Here is a 25,394-nt window from a genome sequence, read left to right as displayed (position 1 = left end):
TTCTCTCTCTTCCTCTGCCCCACTCCCACCTCCAAAATAAATAAATAAATAAGAATAAAAATCGGAGCTGAAATCAATGAAATTGAAAACAAGGAATCAATAGAGAAAATCAACAAAACCAAAAGCTGTGTTTGTTTGTTTGTTTTTAAATCAGTACATTTCTAGGTAGGCCAACTAAAACAAAAAAAAAGAAAGAAAAAAAAACAGTGAAGACACAGATTACTAATATCAGAAGTGAAAAAGAGGACATCACTACAGATCTCACGGGTATTGAAAGGATATGCAGGAATGTTATAAACAACTCCACAAATTTGATAAATGGATGAAATGAACCAATTCCTTGAAAGGATACCATCTGTCAAAATTTACACAAGAAGAAATGGACAACCTGAATAAGCCTATCTCCACTAAAAAAACTGAATCAATAATTAATAACCTTTCAAAACGAGAAGTACCAGCCCCAGATGTTTTCAATGGGCTTGTGTTCTACCACACATTTAAGGAAGAAATTAAACCAGTTCTCTACAATTTCTTCCAGAAGATAGAAACAGAGGGGATACTTCCTAAAACATTCTGTGAAGCCAGCCTCACCCTAATAACCAAATCAAAAATTTTAAGAAAACCATAGATCAATATCTCTCATAAATATAAGTGCAAAAATCCTCAACAAACTTCTAGCTAATTGAATTCCACAATGTATAACAAGAACCACAACCAAGTAGGATTTATTTTAGGCATCTAAGGTTGGTTCAACATTTAAAAATCAATTTCTATAATCCATCACATCAATAAGCCAAAGAAGAAAAGTTATACGATCATATTAATGGGATGGATCACTTGACAAAATTTAATACCCATTCATGATAAAAACTCTCAGCATATTAGGAATAGAGAAGAATTCCCTCTGTTTGATAGAGACCATCTACAACAAATATACAGCCAACGTCATACTTCATGGTAAGAAACTTGGGGATGCGGCGGCTCAGTTGGTTCAGCGACCAACTCATGGTTTAGGCTCAGGTTGTGATCTCAGCGTTGTGAGACTGAGCCCTTGTCACCAGGCTCCGTGCTCAGTGGGGAGCCTGTTTGGGATTCTTTCTGCCCTTCTCCCTCTGCCCGCCCCGCCCCCATACACACACTCTCTTTAAATAAATAAACAAACAAACAAATAAAATCTTTTTAAAAAATGATGAGAAACTCACTTTCTCACCAAGATCCAGAATAAGGCAGGATGTACCCTCTTGTCACTGTTTTTCTTTCTTTCCTTCTTTCTTCCCTCCCACCCTCTTCCTTCCTTCCTTTCTTTCTCTCTTCCTTTCTGCTTCATTTATTTATCTGAGAGGGAGAGCAAGCAAAGGGTGGGGCAGAGGTGGAGAGTCTCAAGCAGATTCCCCGCTGAGCCTGGCGCTGACACAGGGCTCCATCTCAGGACCCTGAGATCACGACCTGAGCTGGAACCAAGAGTCAGATGCTCAACTGACTGGGCCACCCAGGTGCCCTGCCACTGCTTTTCTTTCTTTCTTTTTTTTTTTTTTAAAGATTTTATTTATTTATTTGACAGACAGAGATTACAAGTAGGCAGAGAAGCAGGCAGAGAGAGCGGAGGAAGCAGACTCCCTGCTGAGCAGAGAGCCCAATGTGGGGCTTGATCCCAGGACCCTGAGATCACAACCTGAGCCAAAGGCAGAGGCGTTAACCCACTGAGCCACCCAGGCGCCCCCTGCCACTGCTTTTCAACGTCATACTGGAAATCCTAGCTAAAACAGTAAGAGGAGAAGAGAAACAAAGGAAAAGGTACACAAATTGGGAAGGAAGAAATAAACATCTTTATTTACAGATGACAGGATCATCCATATAGAAAATCTGAAAGAACTAACAATAACAACAATAAAAAACTTCCTGTAACTAATAAATGATTCTAACAAGGTTGTAGTACCAAGGTTAATACACAAAAGTCAGGGGCACCTGGGTGGCTAGGTGGGTTAAAGCCTCTGCCTTCAGCTCAGGTCATGATCCCAGGGTCCTGGGATCGAGCCCCTCACTGGGCTGGCTCTCTGCTCAGCGGGGAGCCTGCTTCCTTTCCTCTCTCTCTGCCTGCCTCTCTGCCTACTTGTGATCTCTGTCAAATAAATAAAATCTTTAAAAAATATGTACAAAAGTCACTTTCCTATATACCAGCAATAAACAAGAGGAATTAGAAATGAAAAATGTGGGTACCTGGGTGGCTCAGTCGTTAAGCCTCTGCCTTCAGTTCAGGTCATGATCCCAGTATCCTGGGATTGAGCCCCGCATTGGGCTCCCTGCTGGGTGAAAAGCCTGCTTCTCCCTCTCCTACTCCCCCTGCTTGTGTTCCCCCCTCTCGCTGCATCTATTTCTGTCAAATAAATAAAATCTTAAAAAAAAAGAAATTAAAAATGTATTCTCATTTATATTAACACTCAAAGTGAAATACTGAAATATAAATCTAACAAAATATGTATAAGAACTATATGAGGAAAACTACAAAACTCTGAGAAAAGATATCAAAGAACTACCTAAATGGAGAGATTTCCATGTCCATGGATAGGAAACCTCAATATTGTTTTGGGGTTTTAAAAAAGATATTTTATTTATTTATTTATTTATTTATTTGAGAGAGAAGCAGAGAGACCAAGCATGAGTCGGGGAAGGGGCAGAAGAAGAGGGACAGACAAGCAGACTCCCCACTGACTGAGGAACACAACACAGATTCCAATCCCAGGACCCCAACATCACAGCTTGAGCTCAAGTCAAATATTTAACTCACAGAGCCATGCAAGCACCCCAGAAAGCTCAATATAGTTAAGATGGCATTCTTGCCAGGCGCCTGGGTGGCTCAGATGTTTGGGCATCTGCCTTCGGCTCAGGTCATGATCCCTGGGTCTTGGAATCAAGTCCTACATGGGGCTCCCTGCTTGGTGGGGAGCCTGCTTCTCCCTCTGCCTCTCTCTCTCTGTCTCTCATGAATGAATAAATAAAATCTTTTTTTAAAAAAAGATGTCATTCTTGCCATTTTGATCTATAGTTTCAAAGCAGTCCCAACCAAACTTCCATCGAGTTATTTTGTGGCTATTGACAAACTTCTAAGGTTCACATGGAGACGAAAATGATCTAGAATAGTCAATACAATATTGAAGGAGAAGAACACAATTGGAGAACTGATACTACTCGACTTCAAGACGTACCATAAAGCTACAGTAATCAAGACAGTGTGGTATTGGCCAAAGAATAGACAGATCAGGGGTGCCTGGGTGGCTCAGTGGGTTAAGCCGCTGCCTTCAGCTCAGGTCATGAACTCAAGAGTCCTGGGATCGAGCCCCGCATCTGGCTCTCTGCTCAGCAGGGAGCCTGCTTCCTCCTCTCTCTGCCTGCTTCTCTGCCTGCTTGTGATCTCTCTCTGTCAAATAAATAAATAAAATCTTAAAAAAAAAAAAAAGAATAGACAGATCAATGGAACATAATAGAGAGCCCAAAAATAGACTCACATAAATATAGTCAACCGTCTGACAAAAGAGCAAAAGCAATACAACAGAGGAAAGTAGTCTTTTCAACAAATGGTGCTAGACATCCACATGCAAAAACATTTAATCTAAGCAGACATTATATCTGTCACCAAAAAAATTAACGCAAAATGGATCATAGCCTTAAATATAAATTAAAAACCTATAGGGGTGCCTGGGTGGTTCAGTGGGTTAAAGCCTCTGCCTTCTGCTCAGGTCATGATCCCAGGGTCCTGGGATCAAGCCCCACATTGGGCTCTCTGCCTGGCAGGGAGCTTGCCTCCGCACCTCAGCTCCCCCCACCCCTGCCTGCCTCGCTGCCTACTTGTGATTTCTGTCTGTCAAATAAATAAAATGTTAAAAAAAAATTACAAACCTATAAAACTCCAAGATAACATAGGAGAAAACCTAGATGACCTTGGATGTGGTGATCACTTTTTAGACACAACACCAAAGGCATGAAAGACAAAATCGATAAACTGGATTTTATTAAAATAAGAAAAAAGTTCTGCTCTACAAAAGACAGTGTTGAGAGAATAAGAAGACAAGCCACAGACTGGGAGAAAATACTTGCAAAAGATATGTCTGATACCAGACTATTATTGAAAATACACAAAGAAGACTTAAAAGTCGACAAGAAGAAAATGAACAACCTGATGAAAAAATAGGCAAAAGATCTGAAAAGAGATCTCACCAAAAAAGATCTGCAGAGGACAACTAAGCATATGAAGATATTTGATATCATATGCCATTAAGGAATTGCAAATTAAAATAATGAGATAGCACTACGCATCTATTAGAATGGCTAAAATCCAAAAACATTGACAACACTGTTTGGCAATATTATATGTCCAATATATTTATATATTATATAAATATTTATATATTTATCATATTCTATGATACAGGAATTCCACTCCTGGAAATATACCCAGGAGGAATGAATCCATATATCCACAAAAAGATATGCACAAGAATGTCTGAAGCTGCTTTGTTCTTTTTTTTTTTTTTAAGATTTAATTTATTTATTTGACAGAGAGAGATCACAAGTAGGCAGAGAGGCAGGGTGAAGCAGGCTCCCTGCTGAGCAGAGAGCCCAATGCAGGGCTAGATCCCAGGACCCTGAGATCATGACCTGAGCTGAAGGCAGATGCTTAACGTACTGAGCCACCCAGGTGCCCGGAACCAACTTTATTCTTAATAATCAAAAACTAGATACCACCCAAATGACAACTGAAGGCAGAAAGGATAAAGCGTGATGTATTCCTACGATGGAATACTGCATAGCAACGAAAACTAAGGAAGCATGGCTACATTCAACATCACAAATTAATCTCAGACAGAACATTGAGTGAAACAGGTTGCGTGTAAAGGAGTTACATAGGTATGATTCTTCATATATGAACTCCAGAAACAGACTCTACGGCAATGGAGCTCAGAACTGGTAACATCTGGAGGGGAATATTGACTCTGAGGAAGCTTCCTAGATAGTAGAAACACTCCATACCTTGATCTGGGTGGCAGTTACATTATGTATATGTACACATGTATAAAAAGCAAACAGTAAACTTAAAATGTGGGTACTTTGTTATCTGTAAAAAAAAAAAAAAAAAGGAAAAAACTTATCAATTTTAATTTTTTTATCCATAAAAAAAGAAAAAAACAGGAGCATCTGGGTGGCTCAGTCATTAGGCTTCTGCCTTCCCTCAGGTCACAATGAGCCCACATCCGGCTTCTTGCTGAGCAGGAGGCCAGCTTCTCCCACTTCCACTCCCCCTCCCCCTACTTGTGTTCCCTCTCTAGCTGTGTCTGTCAAATAAATAAATAAAATCTTTAAAAGCGATAAATAAAAGGAACACCCAAAGACTTAAAAAAAAAAAAAAGAAAGAAAGAAAGAAAGAAAGAAAAGAAAAGAAAAACAGGGGCACCTGGGTGGGCCAGTTGGTTAAGCATCTGCCTTTGGCTCAGGTCATGATCCCTGGGTCCTGAGGTCCTCGGATCAAGCCCCTGGTCAGGGTCCCTGCTCAGTGGGGAGTCTGCTTCTCCCCCTCCTTATGCCCCGCCCCCTTGCTAGTACAGGAGCCCCACCCCCTCTCTCTTGCTTCTGGCAAATAAATAAAATCTTAAAGAGAAAAAGAAAAAAGTAATAAGAGGCAGCTGCTTAGAACAAAAAAGCGGAAGTCTTTATGTCATCATCTTGAATAAACATTAAAAAACAAAACATTTCCAATATATATTAAAATACATTACTTTGAAAATAATGTTCATCTGTGGGGTGCCTGGGTGGCTCAGTGGGTTAAGCCGCTGCCTTTGGCTCAGGTCATGATCTCAGGGTCCTGGGATTGAGTCCCACATCGGGCTCTCTGCTCAGCAGGGGGCCTGCTTCCCTTCCTCTCTCTCTGCCTGCTTCTCAGCCTACTTGTAATCTCTGTCAAATAAATAAATAAAATCTTAAAAAAAAATAATGTTCATCTGTGTATCACCAAATAAATAAATAAATAAATAAAATCACTCCATGTTCCCCAGGAATTCAAGCACCACACTTTGGTTAATGCATTCCAGGCACACTAGGGGTTTGATGCGAGCCGGTGCTGGGATATTGGCAACCTGGGGAAGGGCTGGGGCCAAGTGGAGCAGGTGTAGCTAGGATTATGTCTTGTTACCAGCCTGGGCTGGGCTTGTGGGATGCCTAGGCTCTGCTTCAAGGTACAGGGCAGAAAACTGGAAGGGAGGGAGGGTAAATTGGGAGAGGGGGCAAAGAAAAAGGACCAAGGGCAGATTCCCTCATGCTCTGGCCCATAGCCCAAGTCCTAGACTCCTGACCTCACCAGAGACGCAATAGATGTAAAACAAGGCAGTTGGTTTCCAAGTGGGAAGAGTGCCAGCCATGATTTTTGCAGCCCAAGGAATGAAAAATCAATAATAATCATTTTTATGATTCATGTTCATCCTGTTTCATTCCAGAACACTTTACCGAAAGGCCCCTTGGCCCAGCCAAGAAGCTTAGGGCCAGGAGCCAGGACACCTGGACTCCAGATCTCTATGTGGAAGACTTGGGCCTTTCTTGGGATCTAAGATTCTCAACTGTGGCAAGTGACATTGTGGAGAATTCTACAGTTTACGTATCTGTCCTCTCAGTTGACCCTCCAACCCTGGGAAGGAAAACAGAGAAGGCAGGATTGCTATTCTCCTTTTATAGACAAGGAAACAGGATCAGATGAGGTTAAAAGACTTGATCAAACACGTAATGTTTAAGGTGGGGAAGCTCAGGTGGGAGCTGTGACTTCCGACTCCAAACCTTTTACTCTTTACCAGTCAAAACAAGAAAGGCGGCAGTTCCTGCCTTCTCCAAGTACAGTCTGAGAAGGAATTGAGCCTACACAAAACGCCCTGGCTGTGTTCCAAGGGCAGACCTGGATTTGTGGAGACTTAACTTGTACAGTGAACGGGGGTCTTTAACAAAAATCATACCAAAGGATGAAATAAAATTAAGGATGGGGCATTGCACAGGTCCCACAGATGAGGGGCCATTAGCTCCAGGTTCATTAGCAACAAGGTAAATCGGCCTCTCCTAGGCGCCCTGCCCACTCAAAAATCCGGTCACACCAGATCTTAACAGGGGTTTCCTCTCTGTTTGTAAAACGTGGCAGATGTGGGCTGTGGAAGCCCTGGGAAAGGAATCTCATTCCTCCCAGGAGACAGGAGGAATTACAGCGGCAGGGAGGCCGCTGAGTGAGGATGGAAAAGGCTGCGTGCCAGGGGAGAGTCCAGAGGGGCTGGTGACCCAGCTGGCCGCGACGTGGGCAGTCAGCAGCGTCGGCGTGGGAGACTGGCCGCCGGGGAGCCCCCGGAGCCTGGAGCAGTGGGGCTACCGGAGGATCGACTGCCCAGACTGCGGGCGAGCCTGTGGGAAGCCGCCGCTCTTCGGTCTCCTGGCTCCCTGCGTTCCTGACAGCCCTTCCTCCGAGGAGCGGAGGCAGAGGCGGACGACCACGGCCGATGGCAGTGGAAGAGTGGATGGTGGTCCCCGCGCAGGCCTTTTCGATCCCCGGCCCGCAGGACGGTGGAGTGCCGGAGGCCTACGCGAAGGCTGCCCCGCGGCGGCTCGGGCGGCGAGACCGGGTGCCAGGCTCCCCTCGCGGCTCCCCGCCGCCACAGGGGGGAGAAGCGGGGGTGGGGGGAGCAGCGCCCGCGGCCTGCTTTCCCAGGGCTGGCCAAGCCTTTTTGACAAGCTGATTGCATGGCGGGGATTGGCTGGTCCGGGCGTGACGCCGGTAACAACAAAGGTGGAGTTGGAAGAAATTAGATTAAAGGAGAGGGGGGGGGAAAAATTAAAGGGGGAGCTGGCTGGGGACAGGAGGCAGAGACCGAGGGGGAGATGCGCGAAGCGCGGTCTCCCGGCTCCACTTCGCCCCAGAAGCCCCTTCGCGCAGACCCACCGGCATCAGGCTCTCCAACCCAGCCCCGGCCGAACTACCGAAACCAGGGTGGGGGTGGGGAAGGCTGCTGCTTCTAGAGAAATCCCCCTAATTCCCACCCTGACACCCCTTGCTGCGGCCCAGGGGGAGAACTTTTTGCTCGGACACCTCGGATCCTAAACCCGGCGGAGGTGAGGGGCTTTGAGAACGACGAGAGGCTCGCTCTAAAACCCGGAAGGCCCTCGCGGGGAGCCGAGATCCGGCGAGGCGGGGTGCTCCCCGGGTTTTTCAATGTGTTGCAAATCTAAGAGCTTCTTTCTTGCCTTTTTTTTTTTTTTTTTTGTAACACCCCCCCTTTATCCCCCCACCCCCTCGCTTTGGCTTCAGGGTTGCAAAAGCAAAGAGCAATAAAAAAAAAAAAAAAAAAGCCGCGCACACACTCAGACACACACCAGTGGCGACAGGGGAGAGTTGGAAAGACGCAGGAGAGAAGCAGGAGGCAGGAGGCAGCGGGGAGGGAGCAATGGGAGCGGGAAGCAGGCAGGTTCCCTCGCAAATCCCCCTCCGGCCCCACGTCGCTTCGCCGGCCCCGGCAGGGGAGCAAGGAGCCGGGCTAGCAGATGGAGGAGTGGAGCTCGCTCTAGGCAGCGGGCTTGGCCGGAGAATGGAGGAGCCGCCAAGCGACCGGCTGATTGGAAGAGAAACGCAGAGCGATGGAGGCGGGGGTAGGAGGACGATTTCTCTGCGGGGACTGGCGGCGGCGTATACGCCCGGGTCGGGCGCTGCAGAGCTTGGCTAGCTTTCAACCCGCGCTCGCCGGCTCCAGCCCCGCGCGCCCCCACCCCCAGCCCTCCCGGCGGCTCCGCAGGTGAGTGCGAGCTGGGGGCAAAAAACCCCAAAAGTCTCAACACGCCCGCCCTGCCCCCCCACACCCCCCCCAAAAAAAGAAAGAAAAGCATTTTTTTCTTTTTCTTTTTTTATTTTCGTGCAGCCCCCATCGCTGGTGGGAGGGAAGGGGGTGAGGCTGAGTGGCCCGGAGGAGGCGGAGGGGCCAGGCGAGGCCGGGGTGGCCCGGGAGGCGGCGGCGCCGAGGCGGCTCTGACGGGCGAGCGCTCGGAGCGGCGCTGCGCTGCGCCGAGGCGGGCGGGCGGGCGGAGCGGGGCGGGCGGAGCGCGGCGCGTGGGGCTCGCCATTAGCCGTCGCTCCGCTTCGCCATCTCGGGCTTTGTCTGGCGACTCGCGGCCCCGGCGTCGGCTGCGGCGGAGCTACGGCTCCGCTCTTCGGCCCGCCGCACCCCTAGGTGCTCCTGGCCTGCGCTCCCATTCACACGCTCGGTAAGTGAGCCCGGGTTCCGCGGATTTCGGGGGAGAGGGGTTGCGCGAGTGGCGGCGCCGCCGATCTCCATGCGCCCGGGCAGGCCTGGGGAGCCATGCCGGGCTGGATTGAACCGGCTCCCAGCGCGGCTCCTCTGCCGAAGCCCATCGCCCCCTTGCTGTTTCCGGGGTGTAAGGAGCAAAGAGGATTGATTTTTTTTTTTTCCTGAATTTGCAGGGAGGGCATTTTGTACGGGTAAAAAACAAAAAAAATTTTTTTTAAGTTTCGTGTGTGTGCTGTTCGGTAGCAGGGGACCGCGAGGTAGGCGCCGAAGCTTGGCGCCGCGATGGGCGTGCGTGCGCCCCAAGCCGGTGGCCACGCTCCGGGGAAGAGGGTGGGCGCGGAGCGCCCGCTCCAGGAGGCGGGAGAGGGGAGCGAGTGAGGACTGCTGTGGAAGTCCGAATCTGAGCTGGGAGGACTTGGGGGAGAGCTCCGAAGCAGAGCTGCGGCACCCCTCAGCCTCCCCGGCCGCCGGGGGGCCCTCCGGGCACCCTCTCTGCGGCCGCGCCTCGCGCCCTCCCTCCAGCGCGGGCCGAGCTTGCTAGTTCCCTCGCGGGTCTGGCGAGGTCGCTCTCGGCGCCCGCCCGCCCGCCCGGGCTCCGAGCCCCGCCGCCATCCGGGCGGCTGCGTGTCTCCCTGCCCCGGCCCCCCCCTTCCCCGGCGGCGGCGGCAGCAGCAGCAGCAGCAGCCGCCGCCGCCGCCACCAACACCACCACTACCACCACCACCCCCCTCCCCTCCTTCCTTCCCTCCGCCTCGGCCGCCCGGGTCCCCCCAGCTCCCGCCCCTCCTCCCAGCTGCCCCCCGCGGAGCCCGCCCGGGCAGGCTGTGGGAGGGAGCGGAGCCGGCGAGGCGGGCGGGCTGGCGCTCGCTCCCCGGGGGTCGGTGTGCGCTCTACGGGGAAGGACGCGCTCGCTGCCCCGCTTCTCCCGCCCCCCCTCCCGCTCCTCCTCCTCCCTTCTCCCTCCTCCTCCCCGCTCCGGCGGCGGAGGCTGCGGCGGCGGCGGGGGGTGTGCGAGCTGAGGCCGGGGCCGGCGGGCGGGCGGCGGGCGGGCTGCCTGCAGGCGGAGGGCGCTGTGCTTTGTGCTTTTCGCCGCGAGGAGCAGCAGGCAGCAGCAGCCACAGCCGCCGCCGCCACAGCAGCAGCCGCCGCCCCAGCGCCGCCGCCGCCGCCGCGCCCGGAGGAGGAGCCGCTGCCGCCGCGGGAGGGAGCTGCGGCTGTGCCCGGCCGAGCGGGGGAGGGCGCCGCCGCTCAGAGCCGGGGAGGGAGCCGCCAGAGCGGGAAGCCCGGAGGCCGCGCTGCGCCGGGTAACCGAGGCGGCTGAGGACGCGCGCCGGGGTCGGGGCCGGGGCCGGGCGGCGGGGAGCGAGCCGCGGGTGCTGTAGACACCGGGGGGCACCCGGGGCGCCCTCCAGGCAGGGGGCTGGACGAAAGAATATCAGGGCACTGGAGAGGACGCCGAGAACCGGGGGAGGGGAGGGCAGGAAGCGAGGCCCGAGCCGAGCCCTGGCCGCGGGCAGAGGAGCCCGCGCTTCTCCGAGCCGGCAGGCGCAGTTCTCGCCGGCCGCCGGAGGGGGCGGCGGGGCCGGTGAGCGCTGCGCCCCCGCCTCCCGGCCGCCGTCCTCCCGCCCTCTCCTTGGCTCCGCTCCCCGGAGGCCGGGGCGGGGGCGCCGGCGGGGCTGGGCCGCAAGCTCGGGGGAGGAGGCGGCGGTTCCCGCCGTGGTCGCGCCTCTGCGCCGGGCTCCTCCGTGCGCGTCGGGGTGTCTGGGCGGTGGCGGCGCCTCTGGCCGGGGTGGGTGGCTCGGGGGCGGGGGGCAGGCTGGGCCGCTTCTCTCCGGCTGCTCGCCTGCCTGGGCGGGCGGGGACGGCGTCGGGAGCCCGGCAAGGGGGGGCGACGGGAATCCGGATCCGGTCCCCGGGGGCGGTGCGGCCGCTGCGCTCCGGGCCCGGCGGCGGCTGCGCTGCGTCCGGGTCCCCGCCGGGTTGCGGAGGCGGGGGGAACCGGCCGGGGGGAGGCGGGAGGAGGAGACTGCGGCGCGTGCCCGCTTCCTCGGCCGCGCGCGCCCTTTACCCGCCCTTCCTCCTCCCCCGCCCTCCAGCCTGGGGCCTCCCCGGGGCGGGCGCATAGAGGAGGAGGAGATTTTTTTTTTTTTTTTTTTTTTGGCCGGGGTGGGGGAAGGAGGGCGGAGGGCGGGCGCTAGCTGCACGCGGGAGCTGGGAGCAGTCTCTCGCGTGGGCAGGGGAGGGCGCACGCGGTGGAGCCAGACTGCAGGGGCGCGCGGGGTGGGGGGCGCACTCCCACACCCACCGACCCATTAGGTCTGCTAGGGTCTTGGCAGGGTCTCCGCGAGAGTGTGGACTTGTGCCCCCCTCCCCTTTGGGGGAGGGAGGAATAGAAAGTCTCTCACCTCGCATCCCCGCCTGAGTGGGGACTGGTGTCTCTCCTAAAGGGTGAGGTGGTTTTGACCGCGGGTTGCCCGGCCAGCACGACCCAACGAGGTGGCTGGAGGAGGTGGCTTGACGGCTAAAGAATGAACGGAGAAGCTGACTGCCCCACAGACCTGGAAATGGCCGCCCCCAAAGGCCAAGGTAGGAGCTCTTTAACTTACGTCCTCTTCTCCCACATGGTTGTCTGCAGGGCCCACTCCCCTGGGAAAGGGGTTAGACAGTCTGCATTCTCTGAATTGAGATGAGTTTCAGGAGTCAAGTTTGGCCAAACCCCAATTATTTGGCATCGAGGCTATAAACTGTATTTTTCACACTCCGTTCTTCTGCTTAGAGAGGGAGAAGAAGGCCTGTGCAGGCCAGAGTGTGCCCTTTTCTCACCCTGTGTCCTGGAATGGGAGGAAGGATGAGGAATGTGGGGGAAGGGGGAGAAAGGCTTTCCAGGTGTTTTATTGTTATTCAGAGGACAAGGTTTTTGGTGAGGCAGGTGGAGGGAGAGGATATTTTGGTGGTCTGAGGTTCCCAGCCATAGGATGTCCATAACTAGACCCTACCCTTGCAGTGGGGACTCCCTGTGCATGGGGGCAGGGGGTAGGATGAAGCTGATCAACTGGCCCTGACTGTGGGACACTGAGAGGAGAGAGGATTATTGTCCCATGTGACCCACCCAGTGGAAACCCTGACCCAGGTTACCAGATGCGAATGCAAATGAAGAGCCCTTTTGACTCCTAGCCCTTGGCTATCTATTCTCCCAGCTTACTTTCCAGAGAGGCCTACTAGAGGTGTGTTTTCAATGGCTGGAAATAGCTGGTTCAGGACCCCCCACCCCCCACCCCCCGCCTTTTTTTTCTTTTTCTTTTTTTTTTTTTGCCTCCATGGGGAGTTAGACCCAGAAGACAGCCCAGAATTCTGGGGGTTCTCTTCTCCCTGGAACCAGGGCCCTGAGAGCCTTGCCCACCTGCCAGCCCTGTATGGTTTTTCCATTTCCATTCCATTTTCCTTACTTGCCTCAAATTATTCATGTCTCTAATGTTAGCATCCAGCTGTGCTGGAGAGGAATGTCTGCATGGGTTCTCTTCAGTGCCCACACTCCATCCTCAGTCCTTGCACATCTGTGGGATCCCCCTAGAACTTAAACTTGGCATCACATTTAGATGTGTTGTGCCTCCCTGCTTCTCTCCCTTCTCCCAGTAAGTTAGCTGTTTGCCCACCAAGCCCCAAATCGCTGTAACTTCATTCTTTTCTCTCTTCTACAATAAACGGTAGCATGTGGCAACCTGGCGTATGATCATAGTTTTGAAGGAAGCCAGACTTGACTTTAGGTCTGGCTTTCTAGGTATGATACTGTCTGGACTGGACTTCCTGTTTTAATCCCTATGGTCACAGTTTTCCTTTATGAGTAGGTCATGTCTTGTCTTTACCTTCAGATCGGAGGTAAACAGGGATTTGGGATGCTCTGGGAAAGAAGGGTTGAGCACTTAAGAACTGGGGAACAGTTGAGGGGAAAGCATGAGCTGGGCGTGATTGCCTTTCTCACCCCTCCCCAGACCGCTGGTCTCAGGAAGACATGCTGACTTTGCTGGAATGCATGAAGAACAACCTTCCATCCAATGATAGCTCCAAGTTCAAAACCACAGAGTCACATATGGACTGGGAAAAAGTAGCCTTTAAAGACTTTTCTGGAGACATGTGCAAGCTCAAATGGGTGGAGATTTCTAATGAGGTAACTGACACCCCCCCCCCCACCGCTTTCCTGACACATCTGTGTGAACCCCTGCCTCAACCTTCCTGGTGGGGGAGAGGAAACAGAAGTCTATAAACAGGAAGGAAAGAGACCAGGCGAGGTGCTCATGTGGTCGCCCTTGTGCATTTGGGAGGTGGCACGGTTGACAGCACTGGCCTAGAGTTCTCAGTTCTGCCACTTTCTAGCTGTGTGGCCTTGAATACTTACCGTCTTGGAGCTTCTGTCGCCTGAGCTGTTCTGGGGAATGAATGAGGTGCTGGCATGGACAACACATCGAGGTCAGGTGGTCACCTTGTTGCTGTCCTTTGGTGTGTACGGACTGCCTGGTCCTCTGCCGGAGGCATGGACCAGCGTCTGGGTGTCAGGGGCTGAGCTGTGGCTTTTGCCCTCTGCCCCTCCCCCTTCGATAAATTCAGTCTAGTGGAAATTAGAGGAGACCCACTGGCAAAGGGGGGGTACACTCTGGGGTGGTGTTTCCCTTTCTGAACTTCCCCTTGCACTCACCGCCCTTCTTCCTCCAGGTGAGGAAGTTCCGAACGTTGACAGAATTGATCCTTGATGCTCAGGAACACGTTAAAAATCCTTACAAAGGCAAAAAACTCAAGGTGAGTTTCCAGGAGGCAGAGCGTGACCTGCAGGAGAGGAATGGGCCAGAGAAGGGATCCTGTCTGACCTTCACCATGTCCTTGACCCTCCTTCCAGAAACACCCGGACTTCCCAAAGAAGCCCCTGACCCCTTATTTCCGCTTCTTCATGGAGAAGCGGGCCAAGTACGCGAAGCTCCACCCCGAGATGAGCAACCTGGACCTGACCAAGATTCTGTCCAAGAAATACAAGGAGCTGCCGGAGAAGAAGAAGGTGGGGGGAGGGGGGCGAGGCAGGGAGGAGGGAAGAGGCAGGGAGCAGCTGGTGCATTGTGGGTCAGCCATGACGGGGAGGCTTAGACAGAGGGCCTCAACATTGGGTGGGGTGGGTCACAGAGCAGAGCGTAGGGCCTTGGGCAGCCACACTCGACCTCCTCCGCACAGTCAGGCACAGGTACTGGCACTGTGGAAGGCATAATAACCGGGACTGTAGCAGGCACTCAGACCACCCTTCCCCGCCCTAGACTGTCCACAGTGTTCTCATACAGCACAGCTTCTGGGCTCACGTTCTCACGGTCAGGCCAGCCCAGCAGTTCACCCTCTGACGACCCCACCCCCACCCTCGCCACCCAACCTTGGTCTCATCTGATGCATGCAGTCAGTATCCCCATTCGGGGACCTCTGGAGAGGGGGTTCTGCCAGTTGTGGGCACGGAGCTGAGGCTCCGGAAGGACTCGTGTCCCCGGTCCCGCAGCCAGTGACAGCAGAGCAGGAATCAGGCGCACTTCTCACTGCCCCACGCACATGTGAAGTGGGCTTCCTTCCTCTATGCGCGTGTTTGCCCAAGGATGCACTAGCATCCCTCGTGGCCTCTCACTGTCCCAGGCTGTTGGAGATCGTTGACCTTAAGCAGAGGTTGCCCCGGTTTCCCTGGCAGGGTTGGACCCCGTCCCACACTTTGAAGTCAAGTGGACCCTCCCCGCGGCTGGCAGCCAGGCCATGGAGGGGCCTGCCGCTGGGCCCTGAGCGAGATGGGGCCGGGGTGGGGTGGGGGAGATGAACAGCAAGGGTGCTGGGCCGCAAGGCAAGCCAGGGAGAGGTGTCAGGGAGGGGCAGGGGGAGGGAGAGGCAGGCACATCTTCGGGAAGAAGAGATCAGGATACACACAGCCAGCGTGTAGCCTCCTACCTTCCTTGTTTGTGCCCTGTGCCTGTATGCTCACCTCCCCCCTTAATTCTGTACCCAAAAAGGAGCCAGCTTGGCGGGGTGCAACCAGCTATCTACTGCTGCTGCCCAGGCCCAGCGGGGGTAGGAAGTGGCAGAGTTCTCCTTGGCCCCTCTGATGGGGAGGTCGTGGAGCAGACTGTGTACATGACACCCAGACACTCGGGGTGTGGGAGGCAGAGGCCCAGGGTCGCAGGACCGGGGAGGGCTAAGACACTATGTGGTAGAGTGGACAGGGTACTGGCCTGGGGGACCCAAGGCTTGGGCCTGATGATCTGACTACCCCTGAGTTGTTCTGTGCGTGATCTAAGGTAAGTTCCTTTTCTCTGGACCTGGTCTTTGTCTCAGGTGTGGAGGGTAAGCCCAGCCCTGTGTGTGAATGACTTCTTGTTCCAAGAGCCACTGTTCTGTGTGAGGAGGGCTGAGACTGGGGCAGAGTGGGCTGGGCTCTGCTCCCTGTGTTCGGCAGGAGCCACAGAGGAAAGTGAGGCTATCCCTGTGCCTGGTGCCTCTTCTGGGAGAGGCGGGGGTTGGGGCTCAGTTGCTGTGAGCCCCTGGACTCTTCCAAGGCTGACTCTTGTGACTCAGGGAAAAAGGGAGAAAGGAGACCTGGACATTGAGTGGTAGCCAGGACAGGAGGTAGGTAAGGAAAGGAAAGAAGAGTGAGGAATGGAGAGGCAGGAACAAGACAGGGAGGTAGTTGCTTGATGGCGGGAAAGGAAGCCAGCCTTACGGAAAGCGGTGGAGGAGAAGGCAGAGGAGAGCCAGTGGGGAGGGGGGAGGGCTGGAGGAGTCTGCCAGCCAGGATCCAGGGAGAAGGTGATGGGAGGGGGTTTAGAATGGGGAAGGCATGTGAAGGTTAGTAGCCGGGGCACCTGAGGTACTACAAGATACCACTCAGTGTTCTGGAAGGAAATCCAAATGCAAGGGACCGATTTTTTAGAATATCATTAATGTTGTAAGGGTTTGCTCTGGGTGCCTTCAACACCGTCTCCCCTCAGGCCTTGGAAGCAGGACTCGGCCTGCCCCTGGCCTCGTGGGCCGCCTTGGAGGCAGCAGACCAGTACCGGCTGCCACAGACACGGGAGGAGGGAAGAATAGGGGCAAGGCCCACACCTCCTCCTGACTCATTGTGGGGAGTTTGTGGTGTTGGGGGAGGGGGAGGTAGGGTCAGGGGGAGTCCCAGCCCTGTCCCTGCTCAGTGTGACTGGGCGAGGCCTGGTCCTGCTTCTGGGACTCTCCCTCTCTTAGCAGGAGAGACCAGGACATAGGATGTGTCCTGGGAGACCCCTGTAGCTCCCACTGTCTGGTTCTAAGCCGACAGTCTGGGCTATGGTTGAGTCTCCCCAACCCACTGGAAGGCAGGCCACCATCCCCTGCCAGCTCACGCCACCCTGTGTCTGTCCACGTCACCACTGGGAGGCAAAATAGCTAGCAAGGAGCGCTCAGTGGCTTTTATAGCTCAGGCTTTGGGTCGTGGATGACCCTGTCCCCTCCTCCCCCAGATGAAGTATATTCAGGACTTCCAGAGAGAGAAACAGGAGTTCGAGCGAAACCTGGCCCGGTTCAGGTAAGGCAGTGGAGCCCAGAGGAGGGCCACAGGGCACTGGGTGTGGCAGGATAGGGTAACCCCGACCAGAGCCTTGAGCTTGCTCTCTGAGGCGTGGAAGATGGACGGGTCACATGTTGACCCTAGCGGGGTCATATTCAAGGGCAGGGATAAGCAGGTAGCCACTGTCCTACTAGGCCCCAATGGATAGGCCATGGAGCCTTGGTGGGTGGGGCAGCTAGCCGGGGTCTCCCTGGCAGGGTCTCCCGCACCCACTGACTGTTGCTCCCCACGCCCTGGCTAGGGAGGATCACCCTGACCTAATCCAGAATGCCAAGAAGTCGGACATCCCTGAGAAGCCCAAAACCCCCCAGCAGCTGTGGTACACCCACGAGAAGAAGGTGTATCTCAAAGTGCGGCCAGATGTGAGTGTCCGGCCCGGGGGCAGGGATGGAGGGCGCACGGTGGTGGCAAGGGGGGAGCCGCGCCAGGTCGGCCGGGCATGGTGCAGGGGAGCAGGAGAGGAGGCCCCTCCCCAGGGGTGGGCTGCATGGACAGGGCCTGGGCCAGCTGGCGTGCGAGTGTGTGTGTGCGTGCGTGCGTGAGCCTGTCCCCTTGCACCTAGGCGGGACCCCCGCCTCTCCACTTTCCCCTCCTGGCCTGTGGGGGTCACTCATGTGACCTCCTGTGGCCTGAGGGGGCGGGGGCCTCTGTGCCCCCCTCCCCCCTCCCCTTCCCCTTCCCCTGGCTGCCTGTGTGTGTCTGACGGCTTTTGGTTTGCAGGCCACTACGAAGGAGGTGAAGGACTCCCTGGGGAAGCAGTGGTCTCAGCTCTCGGACAAAAAGAGGCTGAAATGGATTCATAAGGCCCTGGAGCAGCGGAAGGAGTACGAGGTTAGGCTTCCGCTGCGCTCCTCCCCGTCCGGCTCTTCAAGAGCCTCTGCCCTCTGACTCTGCGGCCTCCGCACTCTGCGGGAGGCAGTCGTTCCCTGTCCCTCCGTTGAGGGAGGGGCCTTCTGGGCCCCTTGCCTCTGCCCCTACCTTCCCTGCCCCCCTCCCCACCATGAGATCTCAGGCTAGGGCAGGGCAGGGCGCCATGTCTCGTGTGACGGAGCAGACACACGGCCACCCCCCAGCTTTTGCTCCCTGCCTCCCCTCCCCAGCGGCTCTCCCCGCCCCAACCCCCCCTGCTAACCCCACCCCCCCGTTGCCCTCCATCCCCCCACCTCACTCTGCAGGAGATTATGCGTGACTATATCCAGAAGCACCCTGAGCTGAACATCAGTGAGGAGGGCATCACCAAGTCCACCCTCACCAAGGCCGAACGCCAGCTCAAGGACAAGTTTGATGGGCGACCCACCAAGCCACCTCCGTAAGCGCCACCCCCTCGGGTGGGGGTGGGGGGGTGATGAGTGGGCCAGTGGGCATCGAGGGAGTCCAGACAGCAGAAGACCTCGGCCGGGCTCTGGAGTTGAGGAAGCCCTGGTCCCTCAGGGAGGAGGCTCAGGGGGGATCGCGTCTCCTTTCCTACCGGTTCTGACAGGAACAGCTACTCCCTGTACTGCGCCGAGCTGATGGCCAACATGAAGGACGTGCCCAGCACAGAACGCATGGTGCTCTGCAGCCAGCAGTGGAAGCTGCTGTCCCAGAAGGAGAAGGACGCCTACCACAAGAAGTGTGACCAGGTGAGCCGTGTGGAGGGTGACTCCTGGAGATGCTTAGGCCTGGCCTTGGGACTTTGAAGCCTGAAATCTGGCCCCGGCGAGGGGTCCATCAGTGGTCGGGCAGGTGGATCTTGGGCCCCTGCTCCAGACTCGGTGCTGGGCGAGGTTTGGCTCTGGACCATCCAGGCCCTGGATGTTTTGTAGAGGGTTATGGTGCCTTGAGAATCAGCGGGTTCGTTCCCAGACTGACCCCGACTCCCCTTGTGTTCCCAGAAAAAGAAAGATTACGAGGTGGAACTGCTCCGTTTCCTAGAGGTGAGTGTTCCTGTAGGCGGGGCATCGGTCAGACAGAGGCCTTGGGGTTAAGGCCCTTTGGACCACCACCTCCCATCCCCCCCCCCCCCGGGGAGCCAGCTGGCAGCCAGGTGCACAGCCCCACGCCACACCTTGTCTCTGGACCAGAGCCTGCCTGAGGAGGAACAGCAGCGGGTCCTGGGGGAGGAGAAGATGCTGAGCATCAACAAGAAGCAGGCCACCAGCCCAGCCTCCAAGAAGCCCTCGCAGGAAGGGGGCAAGGTACGCAGGGGGCATGACTGACTGAGGGGTAGGCGGGGGAAAGTGGGGCTACCCGCCATCACCCCCACGGCCCCCGACCTCCTTTGTCCACCTCCAGGGCGGCTCGGAGAAGCCTAAGCGGCCGGTGTCAGCCATGTTCATCTTCTCTGAAGAGAAGCGGCGGCAGCTTCAAGAGGAGCGGCCTGAGCTCTCGGAGAGCGAGCTGACCCGCCTTCTGGCCCGCATGTGGAACGACTTGTCAGAGAAGAAGAAGGTCGGGGTCCTGCTTGCTTTTGTCCCCCAGGGTCTGGCTGCTCTGCCTCAGCCTTGGCCTGTGTGGGCCCCAGTTGTACCTGGGCTAGGACGCCAGGGCTGGGAGCTCAGCAGGCCGGAAGGCGGGAAGCTCTCTGAGGAGGGCCTGGGCTCCTCCGGGGAACAGAGCTGGTTGGCGGGCCAGGCTGGAGACCTCTGCACCAGCCCACGCCTCCTCCAAGGAGCTGCGGGCCCTGCCCTGGCCCAGGGGCAAGAGCCTTCCAGAGCTGGATGGGGAACGCGCGCCCCCTGGGGGCGGCGGGAAGGCTGACGTCCCTGCTCTCCCTCCGCAGGCCAAGTACAAGGCCCGGGAGGCAGCGCTGAAGGCCCAGTCTGAGAGGAAGCCAGGTGGGGACCGTGAGGAACGGGGCAAGCTGCCAGAGTCGCCCAAGAGAGCCGAGGAGATCTGGCAACAGAGCGTCATCGGGGACTACCTGGCCCGCTTCAAGGTGGCAGGGAGCCTGAAAGGGGTGGTTCCGGTGTCTGCCTACCGCTGCTGCCCCCAGCCCCAGATGAGCCCTCCCATAGCTGACACCCCTGTTTGTCTCCAGAATGACCGGGTGAAGGCCTTGAAAGCCATGGAGATGACCTGGAACAACATGGAGAAGAAGGAGAAACTGATGTGGATTAAGAAGGCAGCCGAAGACCAAAAGCGATACGAGGTGGGAAGAAGGGCTCAGCTGGTCAGCACAGGGCGGGGGGAAGGGCGGGCATGGTAGGCTCAGTGGACCCTGGGCCACCTCCCTCCGCTTTGGGGGTCAGAGTACCCTTTCCTCAGCGGGTGGGCCGTGGAGCCAGGAGCCCCAGCCTTGGTTGTGTGATCCTAAGCAAACCTCCCACCTTCCTTCTCTGAACCTCAGTCACGCATCAGTAGAGGGGGCGGTGATACCGGTCACACGAGCCTGGTTGTGACAAACACTTTCGAGCAGTGGCGCCTGACCCAGGTGTGAGCTGTGAGGACGTTGCTCCCTAGCCGTGCCTCTGTTTCCCAGGCACTGATGGCATGGGGCGGGAGGTAGAAATACTTTGGGTGTGGGGTGGAGTGCGCGTGACCCTTCCCGGTGTATCCGCAGAGAGAGCTGAGTGAGATGCGGGCACCCCCCGCCGCTGCGAACTCCTCCAAGAAGATGAAGTTCCAAGGAGAACCGAAGAAGCCTCCCATGTGAGTCAGAGGGCCGCAACCCACGCTGGCCGAGGGGAGGGTCACGGCTAGCAGGTGGCCGTCTTGGCGTCCTAACCCTCCCTGCACCGCGGTACCTCCTAGGAACGGTTACCAGAAGTTCTCCCAGGAGCTGCTGTCCAACGGGGAGCTGAACCACCTGCCGCTGAAAGAACGTATGGTGGAGATCGGCAGCCGCTGGCAGCGCATCTCCCAGAGCCAGAAGGAGCACTACAAGAAGTTGGCAGAGGAGCAGCAGAAGCAGTACAAAGTACACCTGGACCTCTGGGTCAAGGTGAGAGGGCTGGGGACCCTTGGAAGAAGGCCGCGGTGTCTGGCTGGTCTGCATTCATGATTTCGTTCAGCATCCCAGCAGTCCTGTAGGGCAGCGACTACTATCGGGGGAAGAAACCAAGGTTCAGAGAGGTTAAGTAATTTATCCAAGGTCACACTGCTACTAAGTAGAATAATCCAAATCATACTGCCTTTTCCTCCCTCCAGCTGGAGCCAGAGGACCTCTCCCAGGCTCTAGTTTGGCCCCAAGGCTCTGCGCTGCTCCCCTTCTGCACCTTGATTGAGCAGTCAGATCTGTAACATGGGGAGAGTCACCTGTGTCTGCCCCCAACTATCCAGCCGGGGACCCTGGGAGAGCGTGGGATTTAAGTGCCCAGAGATTTGGGGAGCCCTGGAGCCCCTTCTCTGGGGCTCCAGGCTATGGAGCCCTCTCGGGAGCAGGAGTGATGATGCGAGGTTATGGTGGTCGTTGTGGGGGGCTGCTCTGAGCTGAGGAAGGACTAACTCTGGAAGCTCCACTTGGGTAAAACAACAGGAGGGACATGAAAACCGATAGTCCTGGGACGGGGTAGCTTTGAGAAGGACTCGGGGCATCTCCAGCAGTAGCACTGAAGCTGTGTGCTTGGATCTGGGTGGGGGGGTCTGTGTGTATGGGGAGAGCAGCAGGGGTAGAGCAGGGTAATGGTATATGAGGGCTTAGCCCCCTGCCTGGCACTCAGCCACATACTCGGTCAGTGCAGGTGGTGTTCCAACCTTGACCTTCTTCTCTTGTCTCCCGCAGAGTCTGTCTCCCCAGGACCGTGCGGCCTATAAAGAGTACATCTCCAATGTGAGTCTGGGAGCGGGGCCGTGCCGGGGACAGGGAGGGTTTGGAGCGGGCCGTTGTCTGGCACTCACGGCTGTTCCTTTGTCTGCATCGCTGTCCTTGCCTGCAGAAACGTAAGAGCATGACCAAGCTGCGAGGCCCGAACCCCAAGTCCAGCCGGACTGCCTTGCAGTCCAAGTCGGTAAGGAGCTCCTCCCGGGTGGGGCTGGGGGTGTCCCTGGTGCCCAGAGGGGGGTGTGGCAGGGACGACCCCTGATGTGCCTCCGCCCCTCCCAGGAGTCCGAGGAGGATGATGAAGAGGATGAGGAGGACGAGGACGAGGATGAAGAGGAGGAGGACGACGAGAACGGGGACTCCTCAGAGGACGGGGGGGACTCCTCTGAGTCGAGCAGTGAGGATGAGAGCGAGGACGGAGATGAGGTCAGGCGGCGGGGCGCGGTGGGGGAGGGGGGCTTGCCAGGCTTGGCCCGTGGTCACCGCATTCCTTGCCCCCCAGAATGAGGAGGATGACGAGGACGAGGACGACGATGAGGATGACGATGAGGACGAGGACAATGAGTCTGAGGGCAGCAGCTCCAGCTCTTCCTCCTCGGGGGACTCCTCGGACTCTGACTCCAACTGAGGCCCGGTCCCACCCAGGGCTCCCCTCCCCAACTGACCACCTTTGTTTCTCCCCCATGTTCTGTCCCCTGCCCCGTGGCCTCCCCCACTTTCTTTTTCTTTTTCTTTTTCTTTCTTTCCTTTCTTTTTTTTTTTTTTTTTAAATTTGGTGGGGGAGGGGCTGGAGGAGCCCAGGCCAGGACTCTGCAGCCTCAGAGACATCGGCCCTGGTGGGGGGGCCCTCCAGGGAGCGCAACCATCAGACTGAGCCACCACTGGACCGGCCCGGCCCACGCCTCTTCTGCACTTGCGGTTCCGTCATGGACAATGGACCTGGGAGTGGGGTGGGGGGTCCCAAAGAGTCCGGTGAGGCCCTCCATACCTGCAGCCCAACCCATGGGAGGGTAGAAGCTCGGGGAAGACCCCTCCCTTCCCAGAGGGGCTTGCCGACTGGACCCCTGCGTTGGAACTGGAGGCAGGGAACGCGGGGAGAGGAGGGCAGGAGCCTCAGAAAATAGGCGCCGCCCCCTAACCCTCTCCCCTGCCCTCTGCAGGAAGGAGCTGCCCATACCCACTCATGGGGGGAGGGGGCAGAAGTGTTTTTTATATATGTGTATATATTTTTTTTTTTAAGCTCTGAGCTGTCAACGAGACGTTTCCTACCGATCTCGGCTGCAGTCTCTGTTGTCATTTCTGGGAGAGGGAGGGCTTAGGGGGTAGGTTTGGGACTTTTTTTAAAACGGTCTTGACACGAATGGAAAAGCGTGTGCGCGTGTGTGTCGCCTGTACATAGCATGGGTGCACCTGTGGATGTGTGCAAAGGCGTGTGTGTGCGCGTGCGTGTGTATGCATGTGTGTAAGAGAAGGGGGAGTCCACCTCAGTCTGTCAATCTGGTGAGTGGGTTGGTGAGGGCCAGGAAGACACTGATCCTGGTGGGAACAGGCTAGGGCAGCCCCTCTCTCCACATTCTCTGCTTTGCCTAATCTCTGATTCGATGGGGGGGGGGGGGGGCGGGTACCGAAGCCACTCTCCTGCTTCCTGTAGCTGCTTCCCTCTGCCAGGGCCACGTGACTGAGCCGCCACTGGGCTCGGGCGGGGCATTGGGAGGGGGACAGACTAGGTGATCCTCAGAGCCTTTTATTTAGTGGGAAAAGGCCTTCCCAGTTCATTTGAGAGGTTGCCTGGCCCCCTTAGGCTCAGAAACTGGGCTTCAAGAAGTATATTGAAAGCTCTTAACATATACCCCTCCTGCCTTTCCCTATATCCTCCAGCTCCCCCTCCGCCCCCCATTCCCTTTGATTTCTCAGGTCTGCTCCCCTCCCTGCCCCTCCAAACCCCCAGTTGGGGAAGGGGTCTGCAAAGGCTGCTTTTGCAGTAGTCCCTCTAACCCTTCCTGGCCATCTCAAAATTTCTGGTACCCTGATTCCTTAGACCCTTAATAAGCCAAGCCACCTTATCTCTGTGGATTGAAATTTTTAATTTTTGATTAAGTTTTGGCATTTTTTTTTTCTCCTTACAATCATGTCAATGACCCATTTAGTTGGGGCTTTGTGCTTTTCCACCTTCCCCTCTGAATGAAAGCCAAGGTGTGGGGGAAGAGTGGGCATTCCACCGGGGAGGTGGGATGAGAAAGATGAGTCCCACTCCCAAAGGAAAGCCGTCTGCTTTGCCTTGGACGTGGTGCTGGGGGTGGGGGCATTGGGGGAAAATACTCCCCACTCCTGCTCCCCTTCCTTTGTCCCTCATACAGGGGTTCCTAGGTTCTATTTCTTCCCAAGAGCCCCTGCAAAGAACCCCATTTTCCTGTTTGAATGCCCCTACACTGTTGTGTTTTAGTGGAATGTGTTTTCATTTAAAAACAACTTTGAATGGGGCCCTTCCCCCCCCCCCGTTTTAAAAATTGAAAATTCTTACAGTACGAACAGGGCTGTGGGGATGGGGATGTTGGTGCTGTAAGAGGTCACTCTGAGTGCATTTTGGCACTGGGATGAGATGGTTGGAGTGGGAGGACCCCGCCCCACTCTCTCCCCTTTTTTTCTAATATTTAAGGAGTGTTTTTGTAGGTTTCAACAACAACCACAACTTGAATTTGTATCATGGGAGGTGGGAGGGAGTGTCTTAGAGGTGTCTGCCTAAGCTTAAGGCCAACTGTAGAAGTTTTGTTTCCCCTCTTTTTGTACAATAAAGTGAAAAACAAAGGTTTGACTGCTGTCTGGTCACTGGAATCAATGAAGGGCGGGGTGCAGGAGGGATGCACCAGGTTCAACAGGGAAAGACTTTATTTGACAGACACAGCGAGAGAGGGAACACAGGCAGAGGGAGAGGGAGAAGCAGGCTTCCAGCTGAGCAGGGAGCCCCATGTGGGATGTGGATCCCAGAACCCTGGGCTCATGGCCTGAGCAGAAGGCAGATGCTTAACCCACAGAGCCACCCAGGCACCTGTGGGGAAAGACTTGATACCAGCTTGTCTGCTCCTTCTCTCTAGAACCTTCTCTTCCTAAAGATTCCACAGGCAGCCCACCTGCACATCACTCTGTGCTCTTGCCGCTGCTCCGGTTCCGTTTGTTCACCGTCAGTTGTCAGACCACCAAAGACAGAATTTGGGGAACTGATAACTTATTTTCTTCCTGCGTGCACTGTTTTGGGAAATCGGGGGCAATGAACTATTAGGGTCAGGGGCTCGCCCTGGTCGTATAACGACTTATCACTGGGCCCTCCCATCTTGAGCCCTCAGCCTCTCCCCGGGTTAGAGGTGACTTTCCCAACTCCACCCAGGGCCCTTATGGGAAGTGGGCTGGGCCAAGATGACTCGCCCTCCAAGGTAAAGGAAGATAGCCTTCCCTGCACAAGTTTTGGCCTGGTTCCTGGAACCACGGGGCCCGAGACCTAGGCCCCATCCAAGAGCTCTCCCTTGGCCCCACACCCTGGTGTTCTTGGCCAAATTGCTAGAAAGCTCACTGCCCTTCATGATCTCCCATTTCCTCACCTCCTACTCACCACTCTCCTGGGGTGACTCTAAATTCACCAGCACATGCATCATTCTATCCAGTGGACACCTGTCCATCTTTTGACATCTTTGGTCTATTCCGCTGGCATTGGCTCCTCCTCATTCTATCCGAGGTGTCG

The 25,394-nt window shown here is 55.7% G+C and overlaps 2 protein-coding genes across 7 annotated transcripts; one reads left to right on the top strand and one right to left on the bottom strand.

The window, feature by feature from the left end:
- Window positions 1-8,467: 8,467 nt before the first annotated feature.
- On the top strand, window positions 8,468-24,473 carry UBTF (upstream binding transcription factor). Of its 6 annotated transcripts, none has more exons than XM_032320573.1 (21): window positions 8,468-8,804; window positions 11,762-11,900; window positions 13,304-13,479; window positions 14,022-14,105; window positions 14,203-14,358; window positions 16,814-16,878; window positions 17,162-17,282; window positions 17,641-17,751; window positions 18,096-18,229; window positions 18,401-18,542; window positions 18,795-18,836; window positions 18,984-19,097; window positions 19,195-19,350; window positions 19,682-19,837; window positions 19,940-20,050; window positions 20,462-20,550; window positions 20,653-20,842; window positions 21,623-21,670; window positions 21,777-21,848; window positions 21,944-22,087; window positions 22,164-24,473. In XM_032320573.1, the coding sequence occupies exons 2-21, from the start codon at window positions 11,843-11,845 to the stop codon at window positions 22,287-22,289; spliced, it is 2,295 nt and encodes a 764-aa protein (XP_032176464.1). In that variant the 5' UTR covers window positions 8,468-8,804; window positions 11,762-11,842; the 3' UTR covers window positions 22,290-24,473. The 6 variants fall into 6 exon arrangements, with proteins under 6 accessions (XP_032176464.1, XP_032176462.1, XP_032176461.1 ...); XM_032320571.1 differs by lacking the exon at window positions 8,468-8,804 and adding an exon at window positions 9,068-9,270; XM_032320570.1 differs by lacking the exon at window positions 8,468-8,804 and adding an exon at window positions 10,513-10,618.
- On the bottom strand, window positions 9,129-11,437 carry LOC116576935 (basic salivary proline-rich protein 2-like). Its single transcript, XM_032319489.1, has 3 exons — window positions 10,472-11,437; window positions 10,209-10,368; window positions 9,129-9,355 (listed from the first exon to the last, which is right to left on the bottom strand). The coding sequence occupies exons 1-3, from the start codon at window positions 11,435-11,437 to the stop codon at window positions 9,129-9,131; spliced, it is 1,353 nt and encodes a 450-aa protein (XP_032175380.1).
- Window positions 24,474-25,394: the final 921 nt, after the last annotated feature.

Source organism: Mustela erminea, chromosome 18 (genome assembly GCF_009829155.1).
Source record: "Mustela erminea isolate mMusErm1 chromosome 18, mMusErm1.Pri, whole genome shotgun sequence".
Classification (NCBI taxonomy): domain Eukaryota; kingdom Metazoa; phylum Chordata; class Mammalia; order Carnivora; family Mustelidae; genus Mustela; species Mustela erminea.
Note: the sequence above shows the minus strand (reverse complement) of the source record. Positions and strands in the feature narration are given on the sequence as shown.

Coding starts and splice junctions, on each gene's coding strand:
- LOC116576935 (XM_032319489.1), bottom strand. CDS start 11,437: ATGCGCCCGCCCCGGGGAGGCCCCAGGCTGGAGGGCGGGGGAGGAGGA. Junction 10,369..10,471: donor CGGGCGCGGCGGCGGCGGCG/GCGCTGGGGCGG, acceptor CTCCGCCTGCAG/GCAGCCCGCCCGCCGCCCGC. Junction 9,356..10,208: donor CAGCGAGCGCGTCCTTCCCC/GTAGAGCGCACA, acceptor ATGGCTCCCCAG/GCCTGCCCGGGCGCATGGAG.
- UBTF (XM_032320573.1), top strand. CDS start 11,843: ATGAACGGAGAAGCTGACTGCCCCACAGACCTGGAAATGGCCGCCCCC. Junction 16,879..17,161: donor CGAAACCTGGCCCGGTTCAG/GTAAGGCAGTGG, acceptor CGCCCTGGCTAG/GGAGGATCACCCTGACCTAA. Junction 21,849..21,943: donor CTGCCTTGCAGTCCAAGTCG/GTAAGGAGCTCC, acceptor CGCCCCTCCCAG/GAGTCCGAGGAGGATGATGA.